The sequence below is a fragment of the Mizuhopecten yessoensis genome, unplaced genomic scaffold, assembly GCF_002113885.1.
Source record: "Mizuhopecten yessoensis strain PY_sf001 unplaced genomic scaffold, ASM211388v2 scaffold8841, whole genome shotgun sequence".
Taxonomy (NCBI): Eukaryota; Metazoa; Mollusca; class Bivalvia; order Pectinida; family Pectinidae; genus Mizuhopecten; species Mizuhopecten yessoensis.
In genome coordinates this window covers 828,035-855,944 of record NW_018407749.1, presented here as the reverse complement: position 1 = coordinate 855,944, position 27,910 = coordinate 828,035, and the positions used below count along the sequence as shown (strand labels likewise).

The window sequence follows — 27,910 nt, the reverse complement described above, 5'->3', positions numbered from 1 at the left end:
CAATTTTACTAGGCCCTAGAAGCAATCTTTCGTAGTTTGAGTAGTTTTTGATTTACATAAAATCTTTGAGGCTTTTCAATGTGTATAGACAGATTGATACGGACGGTTCACATTAATCATATATATATTTCAATAAAAACATGATTAAAAAATCTTGAAATTTTAGAAACTCGTAATAAATAAGAGATGATGTTAATTATTGCAATTTGACCGCTTTGAGTGTCGACCTGACCCTGGAATTCATGCTCATTTCCCTTCGTTAATAGAAGAGAATGCCTGCTTCATTTCACTCACAAAAACAAGATTGAACGCTGTTTAATAACGAGGGAAAACAATGTAACTGCTCTTCATAAGACTGTCTGCGATCTGAGACCGTATTCTAATTGTAGATATTTCCAGTACATACAGGTCATCAAGAAAATGAAATCGATACACTATATACAAAAATACGTCTGGATTCAAGTGTCGTGCGACTAGTTTAAAACCCAAACCGTGGCTATGGTAATTACTTGTACTTCTGCCTAACTATCAAGATGTTCAAATCTTCCTAAGAGTAACAGTTTTAGCTGAGCCTGATAACAAGATAGCCTTTCGTCCGATTAACCTACATTCAGTAGAACCATGTATTGATTGATTTCCACGTCCACGCAACAACTAATGCCCTTAGTGTGTAAAGACAATATCCAGATATGTTCTGTCCAGTCCTTGGCGACCTTAAAGTTTCATCTCACGTAATTGTCACAATCTGGTCATGGTAACGTACTTCCTCACCCAGTCATTGGTGTTGTTCTGACCACGTGCGAACCAGGCGTGCCTAGTGAGACAACGCCGCAGAGGGGAAAAAGGTTGCACAGAATAGATTGGAAAAGCGCACCAGACGACCGCACGGAAAGCTACCCGTGAGATTTGGTGATTGATATTATAGAAAAATTATTTTAAAAAGATAACGTTGATATTTATATTTTGTCCGTATGCATAAATAAGGAAGTGACAACAATTAATTAAAAAAATATTAAACATTATTCTACAAGAATTAAGAAAATAAATACTTACTGCCGCCGTTATTACATAACCAGAGTAGTTTCGAAGATGTGCAATAATTCAAGAACTAACTTTGACGCAGGTGGACATTATTGTATTACCTTGTTTTGAGGTTTTTAATAAGTTGGCCCCGATGCTGGGATTTGATACCACACCAGCCAGCACGTTAGATTTTGTCCAGCTCTAAACTCTACTTTTAAAGGTGAGAAAAAAAACACTAAACTTTACGACACCTGTATCCTTTAAAAACGAACACTGACATTTTAAATGTTGTTGTGAACTTCTTCGAACACGCATGGCACAGACTTATCCAACACAAGAAGTCGTATAATTGGATAAGATTACATTTTTTCACCCGTGTTCAAAGTGTCACACTAAAACGGACCTCTGAGGGAAAAGGGCGAAACATCGTGATTTATCAAACCAGCAGATGACGAATTATCTTTTTTTCTGTAATCCTTCAACGAATGAGATGTTTTATGTCAAAGCTTAAAATTCTCAAGGGGGCTATTTTCGTTCACATCAGAAAGGATCGTGTAGAGATTGTAGCTTCAAATGGTAATGTGATTCCATCATTCTTTTTTTTTAATTCAATGAGAAGAAATGTAAATAGTCACATTGATATGAATATGCGTCCCTAGAGGTATGAATTAGGTCCGAAGCATCGTGACAAGACACTATATACGGATTAAATGTTGATTGATACACTATTAGAATGAAACCATCTTCAACATTGTCAACGAATGCTGCAGAATAGTGTTATACTGCCCCTGTCCCCTGCTTAGGAGTCGTAGATGAACCCCATGTTGATCTGTTGTATACAATGCAATGCTTGCGATATTTTCAGTTTCTTTTGCTGTGTAGCTCTGTTGTATGACCTTATTGTATCGATGGGCTGTTTTGATTACCGTGCGGCCATGCAAGATTACCATGTCACTATGTATCACATTGATTTAATGGGTTGAAAAGACTGTCACGTGGTCATGTATGACTTAATGGTTCTGATGGGTCATTTTGTCTTCCATGTGGCCATCTATGACCGAATTTCGTTGATTGAACGTTTAGACTACTATGGGGCTTTGCATTGGCCGTTCAACCATATTATCTATTACCTATATTCATATTGCCCTACATGATCGTATTGTTTTGGTGGTCTTAGGCTACAGCGAGGTTCTATATGAATTTACTGCGTTGGAAATGTCAATTAATGTTTAGATACTTTGTTTAGATTGGTTTGGTTTGTTTGTGTTTTACGTTCCTTCAACATCTTTGGTAATTTAAGGACGTGCCATAGTTTTCCTGGTTAAAAACCTGAGTATCCGGAGAAAAAACACAGATATGTGGCCCGTACCTGGTGACTGCCCCACGTAGGCTTTAAACCGCGACCCAGTGATGGACGGCTTTAGCGATTAAGACGGGCAAACGCCTTAAACACCCGGCTATCGCGGCCCCATTCAAAGAAACAATCAAGCATAATAGCTTTAAATATAGGTAATCAATTGTTTGATGAGTCATTGATTGCTTTTTGGCCTAAGTTTTCTCTCTGCTTGTAAGCCTGGGTTGCTGGTGTATTTTTTTTCTTCTATTTTGCTCAGGCATTCACTTCTTAAACACAAAATAACATCAAAGAGCGCAGCCTGACAGAGCGACACCGTACTAAGATAGGTGACCTGGTACATCTGTAGGTATTTTGGTTGTTAGAGACTTAACGTTGCCGCAACACAATGTCCACGGATGAAACTTTACTTTTTAAATTATGTTTGCACCGTACAACAACAACGGTGTCCAAAGATAACTTTGTTTTTTGGCATTGTTACCATACAACAGAATTATAAAATGCCTTCGGGTGACATGTTCAAATTGTCACTACACTGTTTAAGAACTGTGCCTACAAATGATTCGATTTTTTGAAATTGTCAGCACAGTGAACTACAATGGTGCTCAAAGATGTTGGGGTATTAACAATTGTTTCCATACTATATAACAACGGTGCTGACCGCGTAATGGGTTAACGCTGTTTGCACATGATGATTTTTAAGTTGTCACCACACTGAACAAAAAAGGTATGATGGGGTGTTTTAAATTGTCGTCACACGAAAAACAACCGTGTTTATAGATGATTTGGCTGTGAAAATGTTAACCACAGTCAATAACAAACGTGTCCAAACACGATATCCTTGTTATTTGTCACCGCACTCAACGACAAAGGTTTCCAAAGATGACGGGGCTTTTTAAATTGTCATCACACAGAAATGACACAAAGTAGACACAGGGTTATGACACTTAACCGGGTCACTAGGGAGGCATCATTGAAATGACAGCAAGCGTAAAAGAGAAAACAAAAACAAAGGTGTTCCACGTATTGCAATGGGAACAACAGGTCTTATGTGCGTTCCACTGTAGTAGAAAGTAGGAAACACAGTACAAAACCTTCAATTGTATACAAAGGATCAACATCCGGGGTCTTCTATGAGCATGCAGTGTTATATAGCAAGGAATACAGTTTTTTTTTTATCTAACCTGCATGTTATTTCTCAGTAGATTCATTATAAAGTTTTACAAATCCTTTTTACCATTTGGTAAGTTTGAAATAGAAAACGATTTGCTATGGATCGATCATGTTAAATAATATGTGTATTACCAGTACACAACGTTTTGATGAAAGAACGAAAAAGCTGTTTCAAATTTTTTTGAAGCATTCTGAACTAGTCGGTAATTTTTTATTTCAGGTAATCCTGTATAAAATCCCTTTATATCCAAAATTTTAGAATCAAAAACATTTTTACCAAAATTGTCAGACCAAAGAATTAGCAAAACATGAGTTGTTATTGCATCGTTATATGATTGTCCTTGAATTAACATCGGTTTTAATTAAGTTAAGGAAGAGACGTATTCAATAAGAGCTTAGAAAGTAAAAACCCAATTAGTTGACGCAATAGAAAAGTGTATTTTTCGTTCTGAAATTAAATCTTCCCAGTTCTGATAAAGTTTCAAACCCCAATATAGCGTAACATGTGTTAGGCTGTTCTGTTGACTTTCACCTACATTTAGCGATAGTAACATCCCGTATGCTAGATTGTTTGTGTTATTATCCGGATATATCTCTAACAAATTATTGCGATTTGAATAGTTGAAGGCAGTACAAGCAATCATAAACTGTTACCTCCTACAGACATTACCTACCTGTCATATAGGAACTGCATGTCCTTATAGACATTAAATACCTGTCATGAGAAACATGAAATACTTGTTCAAGAAGACATGAAGTACATGTCCTAGTAAAACGAACGAAACGCATATGAACATGACCTTCCTGTTCAAGTAGACACGAACTCCCTGTCCTAGAAAACACGAACTTCCTGTCCTAGTAAACATGAACTTCCTGACCTAGAAAAGTTAACGTATCATATAGGAACATGACATTCCTGTCCCAGTAGACACGAACTTGCTGCCCTAAAAGACATAAACGTCCTGTCCTAGTAAAATGAAAGTAACAAAAAGGAGCTTGAACTTCCTGTCCTAGTAGATAGGAACTTCCTGTCCTAGTAGACATGAACTTCCTGTCCTAGTAAAATGAACGTAACACATAGGAATATGACCTTCCTGTCCCAGTGGACACACACTTCCTGTCATAGTAAAATGAACGTATAACATAGGAACATGACATTCCTTTCTCTGATGACAAGAACTTCTTGTCCAATCAGCCATTAGCTACCTGTATTAGGAGACATGAACTATTTGTCCCAGTAGACATTAACAACCTGTCTTAGTAGATTTGAATTACATGTCTTTATAAGATATGGACATTCTACCTAAGTATAACATCAACTGTCTGTCCCAGTACACATGAAAGACTTGTCTTAACAGACATGAACTACAATTGTACATATCCCAGCTGAGATAAACTACATGTACCTGTGTCAGTAGACATTAACTACAATGTCCCAGCTGAGATAAACTACATGTAACTGTGTCAGTAGACATAAACTTCAATGTCCCAGCTGAGATAAACTACCTGTACCTGTGTCAGTAGCCATGAACTACATATCCCAGCTGAGATAAACTACATGTACCAGAGTCAGAAGACAGGAACTACATGTCCCAGCTGAGATAAACTGCATGTACCTGTGTCAGTAGACATAACTACAATGTCCCAGCTGAGATAAACTACATGTACCTGTGTCAGTAGACATAACTACAATGTCCCAGCTGAGATAAACTACCTGTACCTGTGTCAGTAGACATGAACTACATATCCCAGCTGAGATAAACTACATGTACCTGTGTCAGTAGACATGAACTACAATTTCCCAATAGACATAAACTACATGTACCTGTGTCAGTAGACATGAACTACAATGTCCGTGCTGAGATAAACTACATGTACCTGTGTCAGTAGACATAACTACAATGACCCAGCTGAGATAAACTACATGTACCTGTGTCAGTAGACATGAACTACATGTCCGTGTTGAGATAAACTACATGTACCTGTGTCAGTAGACATGAACTACAATTTCCCAATAGACATAAACTACATGTACCTGTGTCATTAGACATGAACTACAATTTCCCAATAGACATAAACTACATGTACCTGTGTCAGTAGATATGAACTACATGTCCGTGTTGAGATAAACTACATGTACCTGTGTCAGTAGACATGAACTACAATTGTTCATGTCCCAGCGGCGATAAACTACACGTACCTGTGTCAGTAGACATGAACTTACTGTCCCAGTAGACATAAACTACATGTACCTGTGTCAGCAGACATAAACTTCCAGCCTTTTAAAAATGAACTTCTAGTCTCCGTTGAAATAACCTCGTACTCAATTTCAGTTAGAAAAAGTGAACCACAACATAACGTTTGTTTGACCTCATCAAAATAGACGAAAGAGGCTGAATAACTTTGATAAATGTGTGTCTACTAAAATAGAGATTCCTATTTTAATTAGATTTAAATAATATCTTGAAAATGTTTCATAAGTCCTGCGGAAAAGCAATATTAATTGCATTTAAATTAATCTTATTTAAATTATGATGAACTGAGTAAGAAAATGGGACCGATCTAGAACATATAACGAGAAAGTTGCATACACATTTTATATATTATTCAATTAAATTCATTCAATGTCCATAACTCATAACCTTTTTTAGCCAATTTCTGTGTGAATATTTTGCAACTTTTTAAAAATGGGAAATAACCTTGCTGAACAAACTAAAACCTGACCTGTTTATATCGCTTCACACCCAAGCTAATGTCTTTTAGGGAAATAAAATTCGAGATTAGTTTATCTTATTGCATTTAAATTGCTGTTTTATCTAGCAGTAGGAGAAATGTCCAACCCACAAAGTTACCTTTCTGGAATGATCTAGAACATATATGACGGGGACCAATAGTTATCCGGAAACAACATGGCTTCGAATTTAATTAAAACGTTTCCTAGTTTCGAGCAATCGATTGCGTAAGGTATTAACGGTATGAACAATAAATGGATTTCCTTGACTGAATTACGTGACAATAGATGATATCGCGACCAGTGGAACTCTTCATATAGGAGGGGATTTAACTGTACGCGCTGGGGCAACGGATATATAAACAACATGGCAGCGCCAAAACATTCAGATACGAATTTCCACGAACTTCCATGTAATGAATTGGCTAATATTTTCAAGTCAAAAGGTATCACCTACTCCAAATAAGAATAATGGGGAGCTAGTACACCTATGATAGCAAGCAGACAAGAGGAAGAAGCTAAAGCGTCACAGTTGTGAAGGACCGTCAGCGGCGTACAGAGTATCGTGTGTTACCTTTATGTAAATGAAATGTCAGAAGGCTTGTTTTGAACAAACAATTAGATTGGAATGTCATTACTAAATGCATTTGATGTGACCTCTATTCTTGTGAATTATTTTGTTGGTTCAATACAGTTAAGGTGGGGCATATTGTTTACACAGGGCAGATTGTTTTGCCCCCGTATCCTCGCATTCTCTCGCGAGACTTGTACATTTTCCGGCAAGAACTCTTCGAAGGGGAAAACTCGTGGAAGGTCGCGATAACATGTATTCCTTACCATCTGAATGTAAAAATGCATTGCTTTATTTTTCTGTATCATTTACAAACGTCATGTCATTAAATATTTGACTTTTATTCCGCAAACTTTATCTTTCTAATTTAACATCATTGTCGTGATATGTCTAGTGTTTATCACATGCTTTCCGAGTTTTTTAATTACATCCTGTCCTGACAGACAACTCTAACACTTGACTTGGTTTGCCAATACTTCTCAACGTTTCGACCGACGTGACGTTATAATAAACGTGATATGACGTCTTAAATAGCAAACATTTTTATGACCACACTATCTTTTTTTTAATTTGATAATATGACAAATGATAACGTAGTAACGCAGAGAAAGCTTGTGACGTCATAATAACATTACGACAGCGCCTGGAATTGGGCATCCGATCTTTGTTCTGAGTTACATGTATCGCGCGTCCTACCGTCGTTAACGTGTCTTTACAATGCTCATTCGTATTAGCGTGCGAGGAAGTGGAGTAAAGAACCCTTGCTTCTACTGATTTCAAATATCCATCAAAGTATTATTTTCATAAGCAATTATTTTACTTGTTGACAAATTTGATGAACACTGCAAAAACTTCTATAAATAACTCGACAAGAATGTTATGACACAAATCAAGCCTTTGATAATTGATCAACACACGTGCAAGCGTCTCTTTAAATGGCGCGTGCCAAAAGTAACGTTGCATAAGAATTAATACATTTGCATAAAATCTATACTTAAGACGTTATTGTGAATCACATCAGTCTGATACCACGATATTCTGGTCAAATCAATTAACCTGGTAACATTGTGTCTTCAATGTCATTCCTTCATCGACAGAATTTGACAATAAAAAGATTTTTCTATGAATATACTTCTTCCCAGTTCTGCAGTAGGACATACACAACATTATCATAGTAAGAATTGAAATCGATGTCCTGTCCAGATACTGGGACAAACATTTTTTGTTATAGTAATATCATTACTTGATGATTAAAACACGTTATGCAAAGGTATTCGTGGAGGCAGATTTCTGCCTAGCTGATATGAATTGCGTCATTGATGGCAGAGACGATTTCAATTTCAAGTTGATTCAGGGAAAGATAAGAAACACGAAGAAGGTGGCTGCAATGCGTGCTTACGTGCTCGTTACTTTATGTGGCTTTGTTCTCCAAGACTGTTCACATATCAGATATCATTACTGTCGAGTGCACGCACAGTTAGTGTGAAATAAACCTTAATCGCCATACGCTGATGCACCGAGCTCCTTTTATTTTCATTCTTCAAACAGTAATCTGGTAAGCTTTTACGTTATCTTAACTTAGAAAACAGTATCTGTATCTTCAAATGGATGCATTTTAAATCAAGCTTAAATTGTCTTTTAAAGAACAGCAAATATCGATTGTAGAATTTTTTAACACGTGTTCGTTAACCGCTAATTACAATGTATGTTAATAGACTATGCGACACGCGCGTGCACGTAATCGTATAAATACACACGTATATGTCGTCTATTGTTCGTTGAAAAGGGCGGGATAAATTCGACAGAAGCAGAAGACAGCTGTGGACACAGGGAGCTTCATTGCTCATCGAGACAAACATCGAGTGCAGAAGATTGCATTTAATTTCGTAACGTCGTGATCGGCAGAATAAATTAAATGAAATAGTTGATAAGTTATAGGTGTGAACAGAACACATAGTTCCCGAGAAATGTATTAAGCTAAATAAACAGAGGTTCGTTTATTTGATTGGATATCTATCGAACGTTCCCGTACTGCTGTGAGAACCAACAACGCATGGCGATTTCATTTGCTTCGTCCACGTTTCGTCATTTATCAAAATCAGTTTTACAGTACATAAATTGTTGATGCTAACTTTGTCGATACATGCCCGGAAACTTAACCGCACTTGATTTTTATTTACAATAATCAGCCAGCATGCACAAGCGGATATTCCCTTTTATACACCTCCAGGTTAATTATAATTTATGCCTCCGAAATGTGTTGTTCTTTGTCAATTTCCTTGGTATTTTGATGAATAGATAAATATACGCGTGCTCATTTGCTGAATAAGCTCATTTTATATCATTAACCAGGTCGTGATATCAGTTTATAACATTGAACAACTCACATGTTTCCACATTAGGAATAAAATGTTCCTCTTAACACGGAAGGTGACAACCGGAAACGAGGAGACAGCAAAACAAAACGAAAGACATCATGGAAAGCGTTTCCGGTGATACATACATGTCGTGTCGCCATCATTTCTGTGAAATATCAAATACAGGAGACGTCTCAAACTTTGAAATCAAGATATTATAATAAACGAAACACTTCTTCTGTGCCTAATCATCTAGCGTTTCATAACTCAGTCTAGTATTGCGTGGGTGCTCGAATGTGACATCCTTGCTATTTACCTCGCTGACCTCTAAAATTTAGCGTTCTGTATATAGTTTTTTTAACTAATTATAAACATTACAAAACTTGCAACATCACCAAAGGCGTATGAATTGAAGGAAGCTATGTAAACGTCGTCTCCGTTAAAAATATGCCCCTTCAAATCATACACTTGATTAACACTAGTTGCAAACTGTTTACCCTCAAGAGAAATTTTCTGATCTAATCTCATGAGCGTCTGTTTTTCTCGAAGGTATATTAGTTACACAATACTGTTTATCTATCCACACATCTTGATTTTAAAGCAGAATAAAACTTTTTTATAATTATATTTTTTATCTAAATACACACATGGATAGATAGAGACTCAGAAGCCTGCAGTCAACTTTGGATCAAGGTAAATTTTCCACCAGCAACCTTCTCACGAACTGCCTTCGTGACCAGCTAATCTACATGAGACTATTGACTTTATCAAACAAGCACTCTATCATCTTGAAACATGTAAAGATTTAATGAATTATCATTTCCATAATATCCCACAAAATAACTCGTATATAAATAATATCTCCCGACGTCTTTCATGGAATCGTCATATTTATTCAAGCGTTTCTGTTCAACAACCTGCACATCCAATACACCGTTATACCTTAACCAATGGCTGCAATTGAAAGTTGATAACTGATTGTATTTTTAATATTTCAAAAGACATAATACTCATGTAGACTATCCATTTTTTATCATTAGTAATATTTTCATCGCGTATAAAATGTTAATGATCTATTTCCGGTTCCGGTCTCCTGTGTGTGCTGAAATAATCAACCGATAATCAGCAAATTCTACATAGATGAGATATTTCCTCGAATAGTTATATTGACGTGCACACTTTGCCCTCAGAAATCACTTATCTACTTTTTGTCTAAATTTGTCCTGATGTAGCGGGATCTGATGCCACTGGGCATCATTTGTTCCGTTTCTTGGAACCTAATTAGGATCCGCGTTTTTGTGATGTGCTAGAGATATTGAATTTCCTCACGTATGTGCAAAACTTGACGTGAAATGTTCTTTAAGTAAAATGTATGCATAAATAAGCAATTCACTCAAATACATTTTGCATTGCATATGTGTTCATCATTGTCAGTGAAATAGTGTCCTGTTTGGTTAATGTTTTCTTTCAGTCTCTCATAATAGCATTGTACTGAACCTACACATTCTGTGTGAAACCAAAGCGGTTACATGAATGTAAAATAAATGTTTACTTTTTGTTTTTTTAATTACTTCAAGCTACGTGTGATAAGCACAATCTAAGTAGCATGTACAAGCACTGTACATTAGAGTCTGTCTTAATCTTGGTATGTCTTTTCTACACACAAAAAAAACCACAATATATAGATGAAATTTCGTTGATGGGTTATTTATTTTTTACCACATACTCGTCAAAATGAATGTCATTTTTAAACGAAACACTCAGTAAATAAAAAGTATGAGGTCTATTATATTTACCGCACGTAAAATATTCAGAAAGAAATATTCATCGACAATTTTGTGAAAAATCGTTAATGGTTCTTAACACGTTTAATTGGCGTTTCTTTGTTTAAACAGGGTAAAAACGAAAATGTATGCAGCCCACTGCACAGTGATATACACATTTATTTACTGTATTTATCGATTCTTCTTCAGAATTTCCTTGGCGATTTTTTGTCCTTAACAAAACAGTCTACTACGTACATAACCATACAAAAGTATGTACCGATGATTTATGACATTTTTACCAGTGAAATATCGGGAATAACTACATTTTCACAAATAAAAAATAGGGTATTAAAACATTTTACACGTACACATACACTACGTAAAATAAGGTGAATATTAGAAAAGATGTAAGGATGCTTTATCTTCGCTTGTCTTTGAGTAACGCCAACAAGGCAATAATCATATAACTGATACAGCGTCATTTTGGCAGCACTCTGCCAATATCCTATTTCTTCGAAGAAAGGTTTCATGTTGAATCACATATTTAACTTGCAACTCATATTATTAAAATAAAAATCGCTCCTGTGTTGTATTTAATTGTCCTTTAGATATTCATATTTATAATTTTATGAAATTTCGTTGATGGTTCCTAGCATTTTAACCGATACACATGTTAGTAATTTTGCCACATACTCTTATGAATAGACGCTATATTTTTTATCGATATTCTATATATTCCGGTATGGGAGATTTTTGTCCGGAACCAACAATCATTCGTGTGTGAAGAAAGGCGTAAGCACTAACGATCCTGCGACCATGTCAAACGTGCCGACCACAGATCGATAGAAAAAAAACGTTACGGTGAAGGGCACTTCCGACTGGTATATAATGATTTTATATTAACTGCATTTGTTTTTCGTCTTATCTTCATTTAAAGTATATCGATAATAATTAGTAAGGCTTAGACTTAGGTATAGAAAGTACAGCCTATGGCATTTTCGTCTCGAAAGCGAGAAAGACGTACCATATTTCTCAGTATAGATTCCTAACAGTCGCTATTAAGATAAAGTGTCTTCATTTATCATAACTAAACTGGTGGAAATTAAAAGTGACATTGGTAATTGTCCCCTTTTAAGCGGGTCGTACAAGAAACAATCATTCAACTTGTGTGATGGTCACGTGACTGCAAAGCTACAATCCCATTGGACATACGATTGTTTTCCGACATCCTAGTCAAATTGACTTGTGTTTGATTCCTCAGAGCATTTTCGGACCCGAAAATAGAAACATCCCCGTGAATTTAGTCATTATATTGTATTAATTACTCAAGAAATTCATGATAAGACTTTAAACATCTTTGTGAAATATCATTGCACGATATTAAGTATTATATAACAATTTTACTAGCTTTGATTGGTGCTTCAACTGTGCCGCTTTCTGTATAATTAACAAAAATAGAATACACTAAACTTATTTAACAGCAATAACGAATCAAGTGAAATCTACTTATATTAATCACTATTGTTGGCCCGGTTTGTAGCGCGCAATTGGTCTCCATGTGGAAAGAAATCGGAGTATCCGGAGAAAACCAACGTTGTCGGGCGGTTATCCCATACATTTTTTCACGCCCGATTGGGGAATAGACCTCCACACGTCGAGTGCGCTAACCACTGCGCCACCCTACAAACCAATTTGAAACAGAAAACTAGTTTATAAGCTACGATCTAAAACATGTTTTCTTGACTCACTCTCAAGAGATAAGTTTAAAAAAACCTTAGTCTTCTCTTTCTCCCGAAAGCAATAGTTTGCGGTAATGTTTCAATGCCCTCACTGGTTAAGCCTTAAGATTCATCTCGTTAATCTTCGGTCATTTCAGTTTCTGAAAATAATGTCCGAGTTTTCCTCAATATCTGTGTATTTCAAAACATCTTTGCGTGTTTTTAACCCCTATCAAGAGGAAAGAATGTATACAAATAACGAGTATAATTGTCAAGATATATTGTCCCAACCTTGTTCCTGGTTTGTTTATCATCACGCTAAGCGCGACTGCCCGATGATCGATGTTTTAACACACACAGGCATAACATCAATTAGAATGCTGGTGGCTTGTTTTATCATGTTCAATTATCTTAATGAAACATGAAAGTGAGAATTCCTGATGTGGGTGCTTGGTGTTTATTCTCGATGCTGAATATGTTAATTCATTTCTATCAGCAACATTGATCGAAATAGAAATTAATTCATTTTTAATGTGTAAATTGATATACTATGTATATAGGTATGTAATTAAATATTTGATCAACCATACTACTCTAAAGCTATATTCCGTAACATCAGTAAATTGGTGGAACATTTTAGAAGTAGGCCAAACAGATATAACGCTTTAACAACGGCATGCTGTAAGACCTAGGAAAATCGGGATGTGAAACTGTTATCTTTGTAGTCTTTTTTGTAACACTACTGTAATTTTTACCTACTGTGGATAAGATATATGCATATAATCTATTTAACGTTGTAAAACTAGGCTTTGACCATAAATAATGCTTAACTCTACGCAACTTGTCTCGATGTCCTTAAATGAGGACAAATCGTCGACATTTTTCCTTCCATATTTCCTTTATCAAGGCCTTTTTTTATATCAGCTTATCGCGAAAATTTATGTTTTTTTATTAATTTGCAGAGAGGTGCGAGTTTTGTAAGTGTAAATCCTTCAGCAAATTGAAGAACGCTCAACTGTATGTAATTTAAAATCACTTAACAAATCTTAAAATTCATGATATAGATCATATGTCAAATTTAGTAATAATTTGGCGAGAAAGGATAGGATTACTCCCTATATACCGGAAAACATTACATGTACCAACGCAATGCGACAAAACAACGTGAGTTATTTTAATTGTGGAGACACCCATCTCGTATTGGCTGAATAATCTAAAACAATAGCAGATGGTCAGACAATGCTTATCCCTGTAGTCCTTGTCAAAATGTTTGGATCACAAAGGACTTATTGATTTTCAATACATTTAAAACTCGGCAGCCCGTAACTGACAGTTAATATGTGTAAATTGCAAAACTGTTTTCCCAATTATAGGGATTCACGTAGTTTACTGCTTGTCCTTATATGTAGGTCACACTGGAGCGAAGCATATTTAGGGGAACAACAGAGTAAATAAGTCAAACCAAAGATACACGATATGCCATTTGTCATATCTACAGATGTATTTGTCTCATCTTGTCATTAATTTCTTAAACAGAAACGTATTGTATTACATTCTTACCATGCTTTGACAATTTATAACGTTCATTTGGTCAGAACAAGAGTCGGAACATGAAGGCCGTTTACAATGTAACTGTATGTAAGGATAGTTTATTTACAAACGTTACTGAAAGTAGAATATGCCTATTGTGCTTGAATATTTGTCATTCTATTAAATAGTATATATACTGCATTTAACTTTATAAGTGTTCTCATATATGCTTTTTTAAATAAGTATACAACTTAAGTGTTAATTTTAAAGTATTTTACGTTTTTCGTTGTAAATAACAAATGACAAATATGACATACTTTCAAATGTTTTAGTGCGCCACAGTGCGTGGTATGTAGACAATTTTCTTGTTTTTACAAAGCACCGCCTAATAATTATAATGTCTCGCACAGAGCACAATGCTCTGTGGGATTTTATATTTCTGGTAAAATAAAAGCATGAAAATATCTAAATAAAAACACTGTTACGGTAAGCGTTTTCTTAAATGCTTATAGAATTTTTTCTTAATAGTCAACGGTAGAGTAGTTTCAACAAGATAATATCATATAAGATTTCCATGAAATAAGAATCGTGTTCTACGCTTTGTCGCAAATGTACAGCAGGGTAAATTGTCTATTGACGTCTAGTGACAATAGTGACAAGGTCATCCTTTTAATACGTCACGTACAAACATCTTGTTTCTATTATCTCCTGTCTAGTCGTTAATTAATCCAAAAATAGAATACTGGACATTGGCCAAAATGAAATATATTTGCTACATTCAATTGTCTTGAGATATATAAGGTCCCTTTTGCCAAATAATTTGCAGTCGATCTTCATTCCTCTACTTACTTGTATGTTAACAGTGCCTACCTGTAAGATAAAGAAAAAACGTAAATGCAATAAGTATCATTTTGGTTTACGATTGGTCGTGTCCAATTTCAGTCCCGACTTGTCCGCCAAAAAATAGTTACATCTCTTTGGTAACGACCGCATTATGACACGGAATTCGTTAATGATTTATGCTACATTTCACTAACAGCCCGCGAAGTCAGTCATTCCAACCTCTGAAACTGTCGTTAATAATTTACTGCGAGACTGACTTTTAACATAGGACAGATGATCATGGCAGACTTTCATTACGTGGTAGTCATGGTAACGTCGTTAAAAAATGTCAGCTTAACCATAAAACGTTGGTTTTTAAAGGATTATTCATGCGAAGAGTTTTTTAAGTATTTTAGAGGTAGAGGTCGCCAGAGATTGGTCATGTTATTCTGCTGTAAAAAGTCAGAGGAATCCTTGACTAAATCCAAAACCTATAATGGACAGAGAATGTTGACTGTTGGCACCGTGTCATGTTCTAATGACGTGATGTCACGTCACAAAAGGGACTCGCATAACTCACCCAAATTTGTGAAACGTTTTATAACCATGACTTTTTATCTTTTTTTTTAACTGGATTATACATTGTCAATAACTTTGATCAGTCCATACCTTAGTTTATTCAAGTAATTTAGTTAACTTTATACGAGTAAAGATTTGGTTTGGTTTATTTATGCTTTAAGTCTTATTAACAGCTATAGTCATTTTAGGAAGTGCCAGGTTTTGGACCTACCGACCTACGACCAGTTCCTGGCGACTGCCCCACGTAGGCATCGAACCCGCGACCCAGTGGTGGAGTACTAGTGTTAGCAGAATGTCAGACGCCTTACAATTTGGCCACTGCTGCCCCCCTAAGAGTAAAGAATGATCCACTGTATTTTAACAATCAATCATAACGAGAACCATTAAGTAAGGGACTTCCTCCTCAAAGTAATAGTGCATGATGGTCGTAAATACGATAAATATATCCAATGAGGATATTTTTTAAACGGCGTTGAGTTTGTTTGGTCTGTGATCTGGAATCATGTCATGTCCTTTGCTTTAACGTCTTAACGGTTCCTGTTACTGTCTTTTCCTGTTTAATTTCGTCGAGAGTTTCGATTTTGTACTTGTGTGTTGACTGATTTTGATTGATCGATAGATTGATGGTTCTTAACGGCCTAGTTCCGGTAAAAGGCGAATCCTATACATTTGTGTATTTACGCTTGTATATATTGGTTGTATACGATCGATGGTCTTCAAAACAAACAATTCCGTCATGGAACAGGCCATGTTTTTAAATTTTGGCGGTTTTGTTAAGGTATCTCTCCATCTGCTCTATGATTTTTTTCTTTAGTAACTGTATTAAACGCCTTAACAGTTAACGTAAGACAGACGAATGGTTGTTATGCCAGAGGTTACTTCTAGGTGAACATGCAACTATCCTTAGACCCTGTTTTGATGCATGGCATACGCTACCACAGAGTTCGTGAGTATAATCCTCTCCTACTAGCACACCGGGGTTCAAACGATATGTGATGTAATTCTGGTGCAAAAACTAGCGTGTAGTCGACATACGTTGTGGTGCTGTTAGATTCAAAGGTAATTCCTATGGATTTTTGTCTTTTCTTTACGGAGCAGGATACAAAAAAATATATTTAATGAGTAATCGACAATAGTGCAGTACCGATGTAAATTTTATGGTATGTCGTTTTCCTGCAACACCGATTCCGCGCTAAAATGACACGAAACCCATGCCATGATGTCGCTCTTGACTTTGTTACAATGCAGTTTATAAAAAATGAACGTACTTGATTGCTTGTCTGCCGTTTCAGTACTTTTTATAGTTCTACCTCACCGAAATGGCAGACGACAGACAGATCACGTGATTGCCTACCAGGTAACGCGGGATTATTATAGTTCCAGCTCAATGAAATGCCAGACGACAGACCCGTCACAAGAAATCAGGCAGAAATTGATCACAATAACGCTACTCAAAGAGTTTGTTTAATTGTGCTTCCATGAAATGCTTTGACAAAGACAATTCACCTGAAATCAAGCGAAGGCTGATCACAATGCTGCAACTCTTTAGATGAATGTTTTTCATGAATTTCTATGACAGATGCATGTACGGATCATGTGACATCCAGCAAGTTTTGTCGCAATGCCCTGATCCGGTGTTCTAGACACACTTTACATTCAGTATTGAACTATTCAGCCAGATAACAATGCATTTCTTTCCCGTGGTTATACAGCACAAAATGTCTTCTCATTAGTCATCATCACAATGACCTGGTATGTCAATTGTTCCAACCATGACATTCAAAAAAGGGGTCAGATTACATAAAACAAGCAATCATCGAAATGTTTTGGTGGTTTTTTTTAACTTTTATATATGACATGTCGTGTCGAACTTCTATCATAAAAAAGCTGATGAGATTGATAGAACGAGCTACAGGTTCAAATTGCATCGCCTATATGTAAGTTTAATCGCCTGTATGTATATCCCACTCAGGGACCAACAAAGGTCAATATTAATCCCCTTAACATTCCTATTTTTTATTACTATTCCCGACAGACTATTGACCAGAAGTGCATCACGTTTCCGCCGATAAAAACCGATATTGACTTGGAGCGCGTGATTTATGTTGAAGGACTTGATGTTTTTAAAAATAGAAGAATGACGTGTCTCAAAACGAACGTACCGATGATTCGAGGGATGTATTACTAAGTACTTGTTATATGAAATTAGAATATTCTGTAAATGTGACCTCCATCAAGGGTCTATTTGATACTACGACATAAGATACCCAGGAAGACTAAAACAACATTGTGTTTTGGGGTAAAAGACGCATGCGTAGAGTGTTGTATCCATTTATTCCGAAGATTCATTTATTAATTGGAGTACAACCTGCATATTTTAACATTATTGTAAAGTTTCAAAGAAATAAGCAATCATGCATATATGTAAGACTATGCATATTTTTCGGGTTCGTTGTTAACAAAACGTTACTTGGACTTGTATAAGTTCTTTCTAAATGAAATTTGTATTGTTATATTTTTTGCATGTGATTCTTTTCCTTTGTTCAAGACCTCATGTTGTATAACCCGAATCGGAAGACTAGTCTATTCTGTAAAGTTAACAGAACATTAACAGATGTTTCCCGATTATTACTGATTTATGCGGATATGATCGATATTTACATTAATGGACAGTTCTTCATGACATCGCCCTCTATCGTGTATTTGTGCTCTTGGCAAACACTTACGGAAAGGACCGGAACCAGAAACGAATGCATAACAATTTTGCTATTCATTTGTTTGGGAACATTTTAAATAGGCCATTGAATGTAGCCGATGTGTATGTAAGATGAAATCGTATGTGACAGTTGCCAGTGCTAGTGTATTGTATATGGGAATGATTTGAACATCGCGTGATAAACGCAACAACTACGACTTTCACCACAGAATCACCTCTTGTCACTATAGCGTTACTAATATATTGTTCTGTAAATAGACATATCTATTGGTTCAGTGGGGAAAATTGCCAGAGGTTTAGTATAGTTTAACGTTCTATCAACAGCTAACGTCATTTAAGGACGGCCTACCCTGTGTACAAGATGCATGCGTTTAGTGTATGCTTGTGCGTTTTGGGAGGCTGAGAAATGTTCATGGTTGTCTCCTTGTAATAGCGCGGAACTGATGCCGACTTTATAGTGCTACCTCACTGAAACATAGTGCCGAAGACACCCAGCAGGACACCCCACCCGGTCACATTATACTGACAACGGGCGAACCAGTCGTCCCACTCCTAAATTGCTGAGCGTTAAGCAGGTGTAGAACTACCATTTTTACAGACTCTGGTAAGTCTTAGCCAGGGAACAGGACTCAAAGCCTTCCTCACAGGGGCGAACGCTCAACTAAAGGCCAAAAGTGAGTCATTGTCAAGGGAGACATAAGAAAGAAGAAAATTGCCTAGAAAGAAGAGAAAAGATAAGATCCCAAATTTAGTCTTACGATCATGCAATGGGGACAGCAGGTACAATTCTTACGCGCTACCTGCAGGGACCTAACAGCAAGGCATGCGTACGTTAATGCCTCATAAAATGATCAACAACAGTGGTTTGCGACAAATTGCATACCCCGACATATGCTGATAAAGAAAAAAAACATGAATATTTGCGTGTTAAAGTTTGATATTGAAACCGTGATAATAACTGAAGAAGATATTTGCGTGTTAAAATTTTATACTTAAATCGTGAAAATAACTGAGGAAGATACTTGCGTGTAAAAGTTTTATACTTGAACCGTGATAATACCTGAAGACGATATTTGCGTGTTAAAGTTTTATACGTAAACCGTGATAATAACTGAAGAGCATGTTTGTACAAAGAAATATATTTTGACACAGCTTATAGAATTATTGCTTTTAACAGTTTGAAAATCCTAACCCTGAAGAACAAGTGAGTTCCTTTGGTAACAGATGAACTGTTTGGATAAGTTCAGGATAACATTACGCTTTCCATAACAAAATGTTGAAGCGTAATTTGTTGTTAGTTACATTTCCATTGCCTTAACTGATGAAAAAAATGTTTAAACATTTATGACACAAGTGAATTCCTTAATTAGGGTTCTTAGATTGTCGTATTTAGTTGGTTTCACATTACCTTGTAGTTCTAGGTTGTTTTCACGTTGCCATGAAAATCTGTATTCTCTTTTTATCAGTGGAATCCGTACGCAAGTAGATTTAGCTATAAATTCTATGTTGCCCAATCAGAAATAAACCTTTTAACGCCTTGTATTATTCGTGAATTTCATTAGCCATCTATTTAACAAAACATTGTAACCCTTGTAGAGATAAAAAGGAAAACTAGATCAGGCCCCGGGATCATAAAATGAATTTAAATCTAAAATTGTCTATCTTTTGACTTAGCCAATCAAAAATAACGTCATGAAAAGTGACGTCATACTTGATTGGCTGAGCAAAAAGCTTATGATCCCGGGGCCAGGAGTTCTTGAACGGTAAGCTATATTGCTTCATCAACGACATTCGCAATTTGAATCTATGTAAACTTCAACTATTGTCACGTCCTCATAGCGAGAGTAGGGGTAGTGATAACAAAATAGCCATGTCAACATCATAGGTTTGGGAAGCTGGGATGTTATTACCAAAAACAACAAAAAAGTTCACGACCTGTCATTCGAAATCGTCACGGTTATCGCATAGCTTAGTGGTGAGCCGTCACTTTTAATTATGTTGCAAAAGAGATCGAAGAAATCAGCTGATGTAGAAATGTACGCAGTGTCCTCTATTTAAAGCTTAAGAGGAAAAATACAACTGACGATTTCCTGTTATTTAAAGATACCACACCGTCGATATATCTAAAAGAAAAAATAAAGGTTTCCTTTTTAGGTCTGATAATCTCTTCTATAAATTCGGCCTCGCTTAAAATAGAGTCAAGTCGACCATAAGAGGGTGCAGATTTTTTTCAGATGCTTAAGGATGCTGGGAAATTGTTCCGGTGAACTCAACAAAGATATTTCAACCAAGAGTCATTCATTGTCCCGAGTTTCTTCCTCGGTATATTTAATTGTGTCGTGCTAACCACACCTGTTATCTGGTATCATGTTACCAACCATTAATTAGTAGTTTCAACAACAAACCTCGATCCTGTAAGACAGGCTAGGCCCATTGTGTTCGCTGAATGAACCTTATATCGCCTTACTTAATCAACTTTTTCGTGTGGACATAGAAACAATATGGAGTGCATGGGTAAAAGATTTCAGTGTTATCTGTATAACCTAACCATAACTTCTTTGTTGTATATCAATACATCAATAATACTATTTCCTAATTTGCAGGAAACATCATTACGGCTGCCAAACGTGGTGCAAACATGCTTAAACTTAACATTTTTGAGTAAATAACTGTTTGTTTGTCTTGTTTGTCGTTATTTTTTCTTTTTCTTTTAAAATGGGTTCCAATCGGCGTCGTGACGTCCAGGTATATTTTCTATTTTACATAACACATGAGTATAATTTAGCATGTTTCAATTATGTGCCAAGTTAATTTTAATCCCATGTTTTTGAGTGTGTAAACGAAATATCTTCATCTCTCATCCTCATCTTCAAAATCATCTAATGAATTTTACCTGATTTGCAGAATCAAATTCATTTACCTTAACGTCCGTGCATATATCTGGTGCGTTATTACAGCAGTCTCTATCATTTTGTTGAGGGTTTCTAAAATGCGATTTGTATTTGAATTGAAGGTGCTTTCTTATGACTGCTTGGTGAACTAAATGAAACAGGGTGAAAAATTGCGTATAAAATCGTTGCATATCTCATTCAGACAAAAATTAAAAACCAAATTCAAAATCGACTATGCCGTATTTGCTCTAAAACATAGAACTCATTTTAGTATCATTTCAATATATTTTCTCATTTTACACGTGTTAGATGGTACTGTCTAGTGACGTAATAGCCTTTCAACCGACCAGATACAAGTAACCAAGACAACTCTGATACTTTCGAAATATGATATATATATTTATTTTTTTCCCCAATATATGCAACTTTTCCACTTGCAGTAGGCAGAAGGCGCCTCAAACACTACGACTATCGGATCTTTAAATCCAATACCTTGCTACGCATGGCTTAGTAGACCTTAAGCACCTATACCACTGCAGGCTTTCCTGTGGGGGTTTCGGAAGAAATAATGGACCCGTTGTTCCCAATTAAATGAGGTCATCTACCGAATCGTGTCAATTGCTTAGCTGGTTGTTTTTTGTGTATACAGTAACCTTCTTTAAACCTCCGCTTGGATATAGCTGCAGCACAGTTGAGCGAGGGCACTTCTGTTGACCAGGTAGCTCAGTTGGTTAGAACGATAGTATAACAATCTGAAGTGACCAGTGTTCGAATCCCGGTCTAGCCCCACTGGGTATTTTTTGTTTTATTCAGAACACTGTTGTTGATTATACTTTGTTGTGTTTTTTCATCTTTACTATTTTCTCATAAATGTCCCGCAAGATATGGTTTGGTTTCTTTAAGGCAATGATTGATCACAGTTGTAGTTTGCAACTTTTTAATACAGTTTTGGCAGTGGAATGGGGATCCTTAGTCCAATATTTTCACAAAAACACTTGCCTCTAAAACCTGTTTATAATTTCTTATGAATGATTTTACTAGCGTCCCTTTGTCCGAAGGCAAATTTGGCCTTACGGCCTTTGGAAGCAAGGGTGCAAAAACATTATGCGTCGGTGGATGACATTTTCAAGTAAAAGTGTTATATTTCTTTCATCCAGGGGTTGGCCTTTACCTCAGAGACGATGAGGATTATTGCGAATTTTACAGTGATATCTCTTGTTATTTAGTGAGGGAAATTCGCTTCGCTTAGGGTTCTTTCCCAGAGGACATGCAAGTATCAAGCCCAGACTAATTAATTCTCGGGAAAAGCGATTTTAAAGCGGATTCCTGAAGACAAGAATAAGAAAATAACTAATATACTGAGATAATGAAAAAAAGTAATTACGACGTAGCGCAATATCTCGGTAATTGTACAATGTTTCTGCCCTACAAACAATTCATAGAGCTGATTTATCGAAATATCGATCGAAGATCCAACGATTTTCTTTATGTGCCGTTATGCGCTTTAATAAAATTAACTAATTGCGTCCCGTATAAAAACGGGAAAGTAACATAAACATTCTTGCAGCCAAAATAATCCCCATAAGACAAATAACACTCAAAACTAATCATCAAGAATAGATTCAATCAAATACAATTTTAATTTGAAAATAGGAATAACGATATCCTTAAGGTAATAAATCAAACGCGATCGGGTTCAGTGCATAAGTTCTTTACCATTTGCAATGTCGGAGGCGATGGAGTTAATGAACGTTTCCGTAACGATTGCATATGACAAGCTAGGTAAAGAATTGATCTATGCGGTGCTTGAAATCGTAATATAGGACGTGTCGCTTAAGCCAAAGACACGGTCCATCTAACTATACTATATTGTATAGCCGATGACCAATTGCTTATGACAGTTAAGATAGGCGTCTAACTTTGTTTAAAGCATGGTAAGCTTCGTGAGATGCGCATGCAATGTGTCGATTCAGTGTGCACGGATTTCTGTTAATGTTGTGACATATTTGACATGTCAATATACTCCAAATGAATATCTGAAGACAATGGGCAAAATATAACAAGCTATTAAAGATAAAAATATGGTTTGAAAATTAGAGTGTACAACTCGTCTAACTGACAAATCATCAAATTATCAAGATTATGGCTAAATCAGCATTATGATTGTGATTGGTCAACTTGATCGGTAATAAATTCAAAATGAATTATTTTCTGAAATTGTATATCCCTATTGATTTATGTCAAATGTCAATTCAGCCAGATATATTAAATGTATATCTCTCTGTATGGAAACCGAAATTTAATGCTGATAATACAAACGTTAATATAATATTCACACTTTCGTTGCGTTAAGCTTGTAGAGTGTGTTTGTCGATGAGAGAGATCGATCGCTTTATCGTTGGGTACACTACTATTGTATCATCTTGTTCATCGTTGTTTCCTGTATATACAACAACGAGGCTGCCATAGCTTGTTTACAAATCATCGTTTCGCTACGCTCTAGATAGAAAGTATTTTGCACTTACCTCAGATGTAGCACGTAGTCTCTTGTTGGCTTGTCTCCATGACAACGCTGTGAAACTTTCAAAGAAATTCCCATCCGATTCCTGTACCCTGTAAGGAGTAAAAGGAGATGATCCCCTTAGTCGGGACATTCTAGGTAAGAAAATCACAAAGGATCACACAAAACACTCAGCCTCTCACGGCAGGTAGAAGATACCCATTTGGACAGTCGCCGTAATCCGCACTACAGCATGTGTCACCACCGTTTCACAAAATGACAATTTGACGATTCTCTATCAATCAATTATTTAACTTTTCGTTACGGTAAATGAACGCGTGTCGCTCTGCAATGTTTTTGTTATTGTTTGAGAGCTAGCCACGACGACTTGTATAGTGGACTGTGGCGTAGGCTACTATTTCTACTGATCAATGAGCGTATATGTGGCACGTGTCACGGGGATAATGTACGTATCACTCTCAGTACTGGCTCTGAATGGATACACAGCTTCAGCATCCCTTGGTCACATACTGCTGCGCCACACCGTCAGCCAGGTATAGGGCCGGCGGATGGCAGGAAGCAAGGTCCGCGTACACGTGGTAGATAGAGATCACGGGTAAACTGTGAACAACGCGGGCTCATCGAAACGTAATAGCTAATTTCATAGCTACGCTCGTGTATAAACAATTGATAAATGTTGGCTCGCGTATAGATCTACAGCAGGTATACAACTCCTCCAAATTTCTTGACGGACAATACGTGTAAACGACGTAGGCTTGTTCAGTGTTAACGTGACTATTAGCGCGAGTATTCCCGTGTTTAAGATAGTGATAAAGATAAATCACCACGTAAACTTCTTAAGAATGTCAAATGCTTACGAAAATCCAGGACTGGAAATACCTGTTATGTCTCCTAGAACTAAACTGAGCAGATATTAAAATAAAGCTGTAAATCTCGATATTTTTGTTAAAACTTACTTCTTTGATTGTAAATACTATTCAGGCTTGGAGGAGTTTTTCATCTTTTAGTTACTCCATGATGATATGTAATGTATTTTTCATGTTTCATACACTATTACTGACATGGTCACTAAGCAAAACTGCGTGATTTAAATAAATGAAAATATTTAGAGACATACTCCTTGTTATTCTCTCATAACCATAACTGCACTGAACATTTGGACAAAGTTGATATCTTTTTTTTTCAACTTTCGTATTTACTGTGTTGAAAGCCAAATATTTTCAGCATCAGATGCAGATGAAGCAACGGTAGAAAATGTGTTGTTTTGGTATACAATTACTTCATATGCGATGATATTACGTAACTACACAATCTGGCCAGATTAATACACAAAACAATAAATCTACGTCGAGTAGTCTACTCAAAACTGACACGCAGCATTGTTTGGGAGAATATACCTTTATTGTCACATGGGCTTCGGACAATATTTTGCCATGTTCGTGAAAATATATAGGAAACCATTAAATATATTCTCTATTTATTACAACGTTAATCGATACGCATTAACTGATCACGATAAGAATACTGTACACAAGCTTACATTACATGACGTCGGTACTATATCGACAGAAATGTTCGTGGGTACTTTCGTTCGTGGTTTGAAGCCATTAGATCGTGTCGGTGGGTATCAATTTTCGCGGATAATGTTTTCGAATGGGACTTACTCCTGTCAGTTATACAGTTGCTATTTCATGATGAAAGTTGTCAAAAAAACTAAAGGAATAATTCATTTTTTGTTTAGAGAAAATAGTTAGTGGTAAACCATACGAAGCATTTGATCGGTGTAACGGGTGCACTAAAAGTAACTCATATAGATGCCGGGGATGTTATGAATTCATCTGTGAAATTATTGATAGCCATATTCTTTTGATGCGTGGAAATATTCGTTGTATTTATTTTCATGGTCTAATGGCAACCACAAAAAAAATGATTTTTTATAAACAACGAACATTCCATACTATACAGTTCATAAATACATTGGGGTCAATCAGGACAAGCAGAGGGCATGCAGAGGGCAGGCAGAGAATGCAATGGGAGAAGCAGACCAAGTTTGGTCTTTCAATATTGCAGAAAGCTGAACATAGAAGAAAAGTCAAAGCTCCACATTAATTACTGCTTTGGATCATTCATTGTAATCTACCTACCTACCTATCCGCTTCATGCCGGTCGGCATTTAAGGCCCAGATATTTTATTGTAATACATCAGGCCATTTTTCCAGTGTCCCACAACTTCGAAGAAATGACACATGATGATCCCATGTATTGTTACTGTGCAGTCTTACAGAAATAAGTATATCTTACTAAAAGGCATACCTAGCAACATTGAATGCTGACGCAATACTATTTGCTTATGGACTGACATTTAGAAAATTTGCACTTTAGCGTCTTCCTACGTTCATTGTCACAAGAGGCTGTCATTCACCAAAACAAAACGTCGTTAAAATACATTAAACAGTCATAGGATAAACAAACTTTATCATAAACCGTATTAAAAGTAGCGGTGTGGTAAGGTCGAAAACTAAATATAGCTCTGAGGTTTCTTCAACGCCGTTTAAACTACTCTCTCGTACACTTTCTCAGTGTCAATAGCCCTTTGATTTTGTACGGTTTCAGTAGGAAAAGACATTTAACATTGCCCATGGGTGTCTACGAAGTGGTGCATTAATGCAATGTTTGTTTTTAAAAGTGCATCGCCTAAACAGAGCTTGAATACAACACACAGACAGGTGATATAGGTGGCGCTTTATACATAATAACACAGTTACCATGTCTGATGATAGATAGCCCGGCATTATAGGTGGTGATTAGTCTAATACAGCTAGATAGACTAGGTAGTCACCAAGTCTATAACATGGATACTGACAAATAAGCATTAAACAAAATCAACATTAGAATATGTACTGCTGATACTTTGTTTTTGATTTTTCTTTGGATGTAAAGTCTGACATTAATTCCACATCTCCTTACAGTATTGTTATGTTAAATATTGGTAAAACACAGCTTCAGTACACTTTTTGGTTTGTTTATGTTTTACATCCTTTTCAAATATATGGTCATTTCAGGACGTGCCAGGTTTTGGTGGTGGAGGAAAGCCGGAGTTCCCGAAGAAAAACCCGCGACCTACAGCTTCAATACACAAGAACAAAATTGTATCGACTTGAAAATAAACAAAGGAATCGAAAATAAAACAAGACAAGAAGAGCCTGACAACCACATAACAACATCAAACGAAATGTTTGTTAAAAATCTCGAACTTGGTTTTTTCAAACCTCTGAGAAATCTAATACTTGCTCCGCTCGGCAGCGACACCAGAAAAAGTACAGCAATATGAAAAACAAGATGAGCATCGCCTCGCCTAGCATTAATGGTTACATTGTAGGTATAATGTAACCTAACATCAGAAAAAAAAACCTTTTAACTCGCTCTTATCTCGGAAAATACAAGATCCCTTATTCTGTTGTACAGGTATTAAAGTATCCCAACCTTAGAGAAAACTCTTGATTGTCGTCACTGGGCAGAGCTTGACATTGTTTTGTATTACACCTTCAGACAATTACTACCAACTGAAGTAGTTACAAAAAATTAGCCTAGTCCCCTCGGTGATGAAATTCATTTCTCATTCTCTGACACAGCGTTTGTTTGTTTGGTTTGGCAAGGATTTAACATCTGTAAGTTGCTTTAGAAATATTCAAACAGCTTCAACTACCAGAAGAAAATACAAGGTTTTAAAATATTAATTCCACGAAATATAATCCCAACGAATTGGTCCCCTTGCAAAAACAACGAAATTTAACCCCAACGAAATTATATGCTTTTATAGTAACTGCCTTAACGATAACATTCGTAATATTCAAGATGGCCTATCCAGGAGATATGTCTTACTTTCCGAATATCGAGTTCGGATAAAAAGACTATCGTATTACCAAAGGCATTAGTTAGAGACCTGGCATAGCAGTGTCCGGTGTTTCCTCATCTTTATCAACACTCCCCAGTAGTGGGCGAAATACATAAAACATAGCAAATGCAATTCACAACAAGACAAAATAATGCCAATATTGTGGGGGTGATTGCTATGATATCATGGACATCAGTAAGAGCAATGTCGTAGCTGTGTCCGGTCTCTCTTCATCTTTATCAATATTTTACATCAGGAGGAGA

At 36.3% G+C, this 27,910-nt stretch overlaps 1 protein-coding gene across 3 annotated transcripts in view; it reads right to left on the bottom strand.

The window, feature by feature from the left end:
• LOC110456768 (BAI1-associated protein 3-like) overlaps positions 1-27,910 on the bottom strand; it is a 184,232-nt gene that overhangs the window by 82,041 nt on the left and 74,281 nt on the right. For all 3 annotated transcript variants that reach the window (XM_021507719.1, XM_021507720.1, XM_021507721.1), the window contains one exon: positions 23,757-23,844. In XM_021507719.1, coding sequence (XP_021363394.1) covers positions 23,757-23,844 — 88 coding nt within the window. The remainder of the gene's footprint in view (positions 1-23,756; positions 23,845-27,910) is intronic.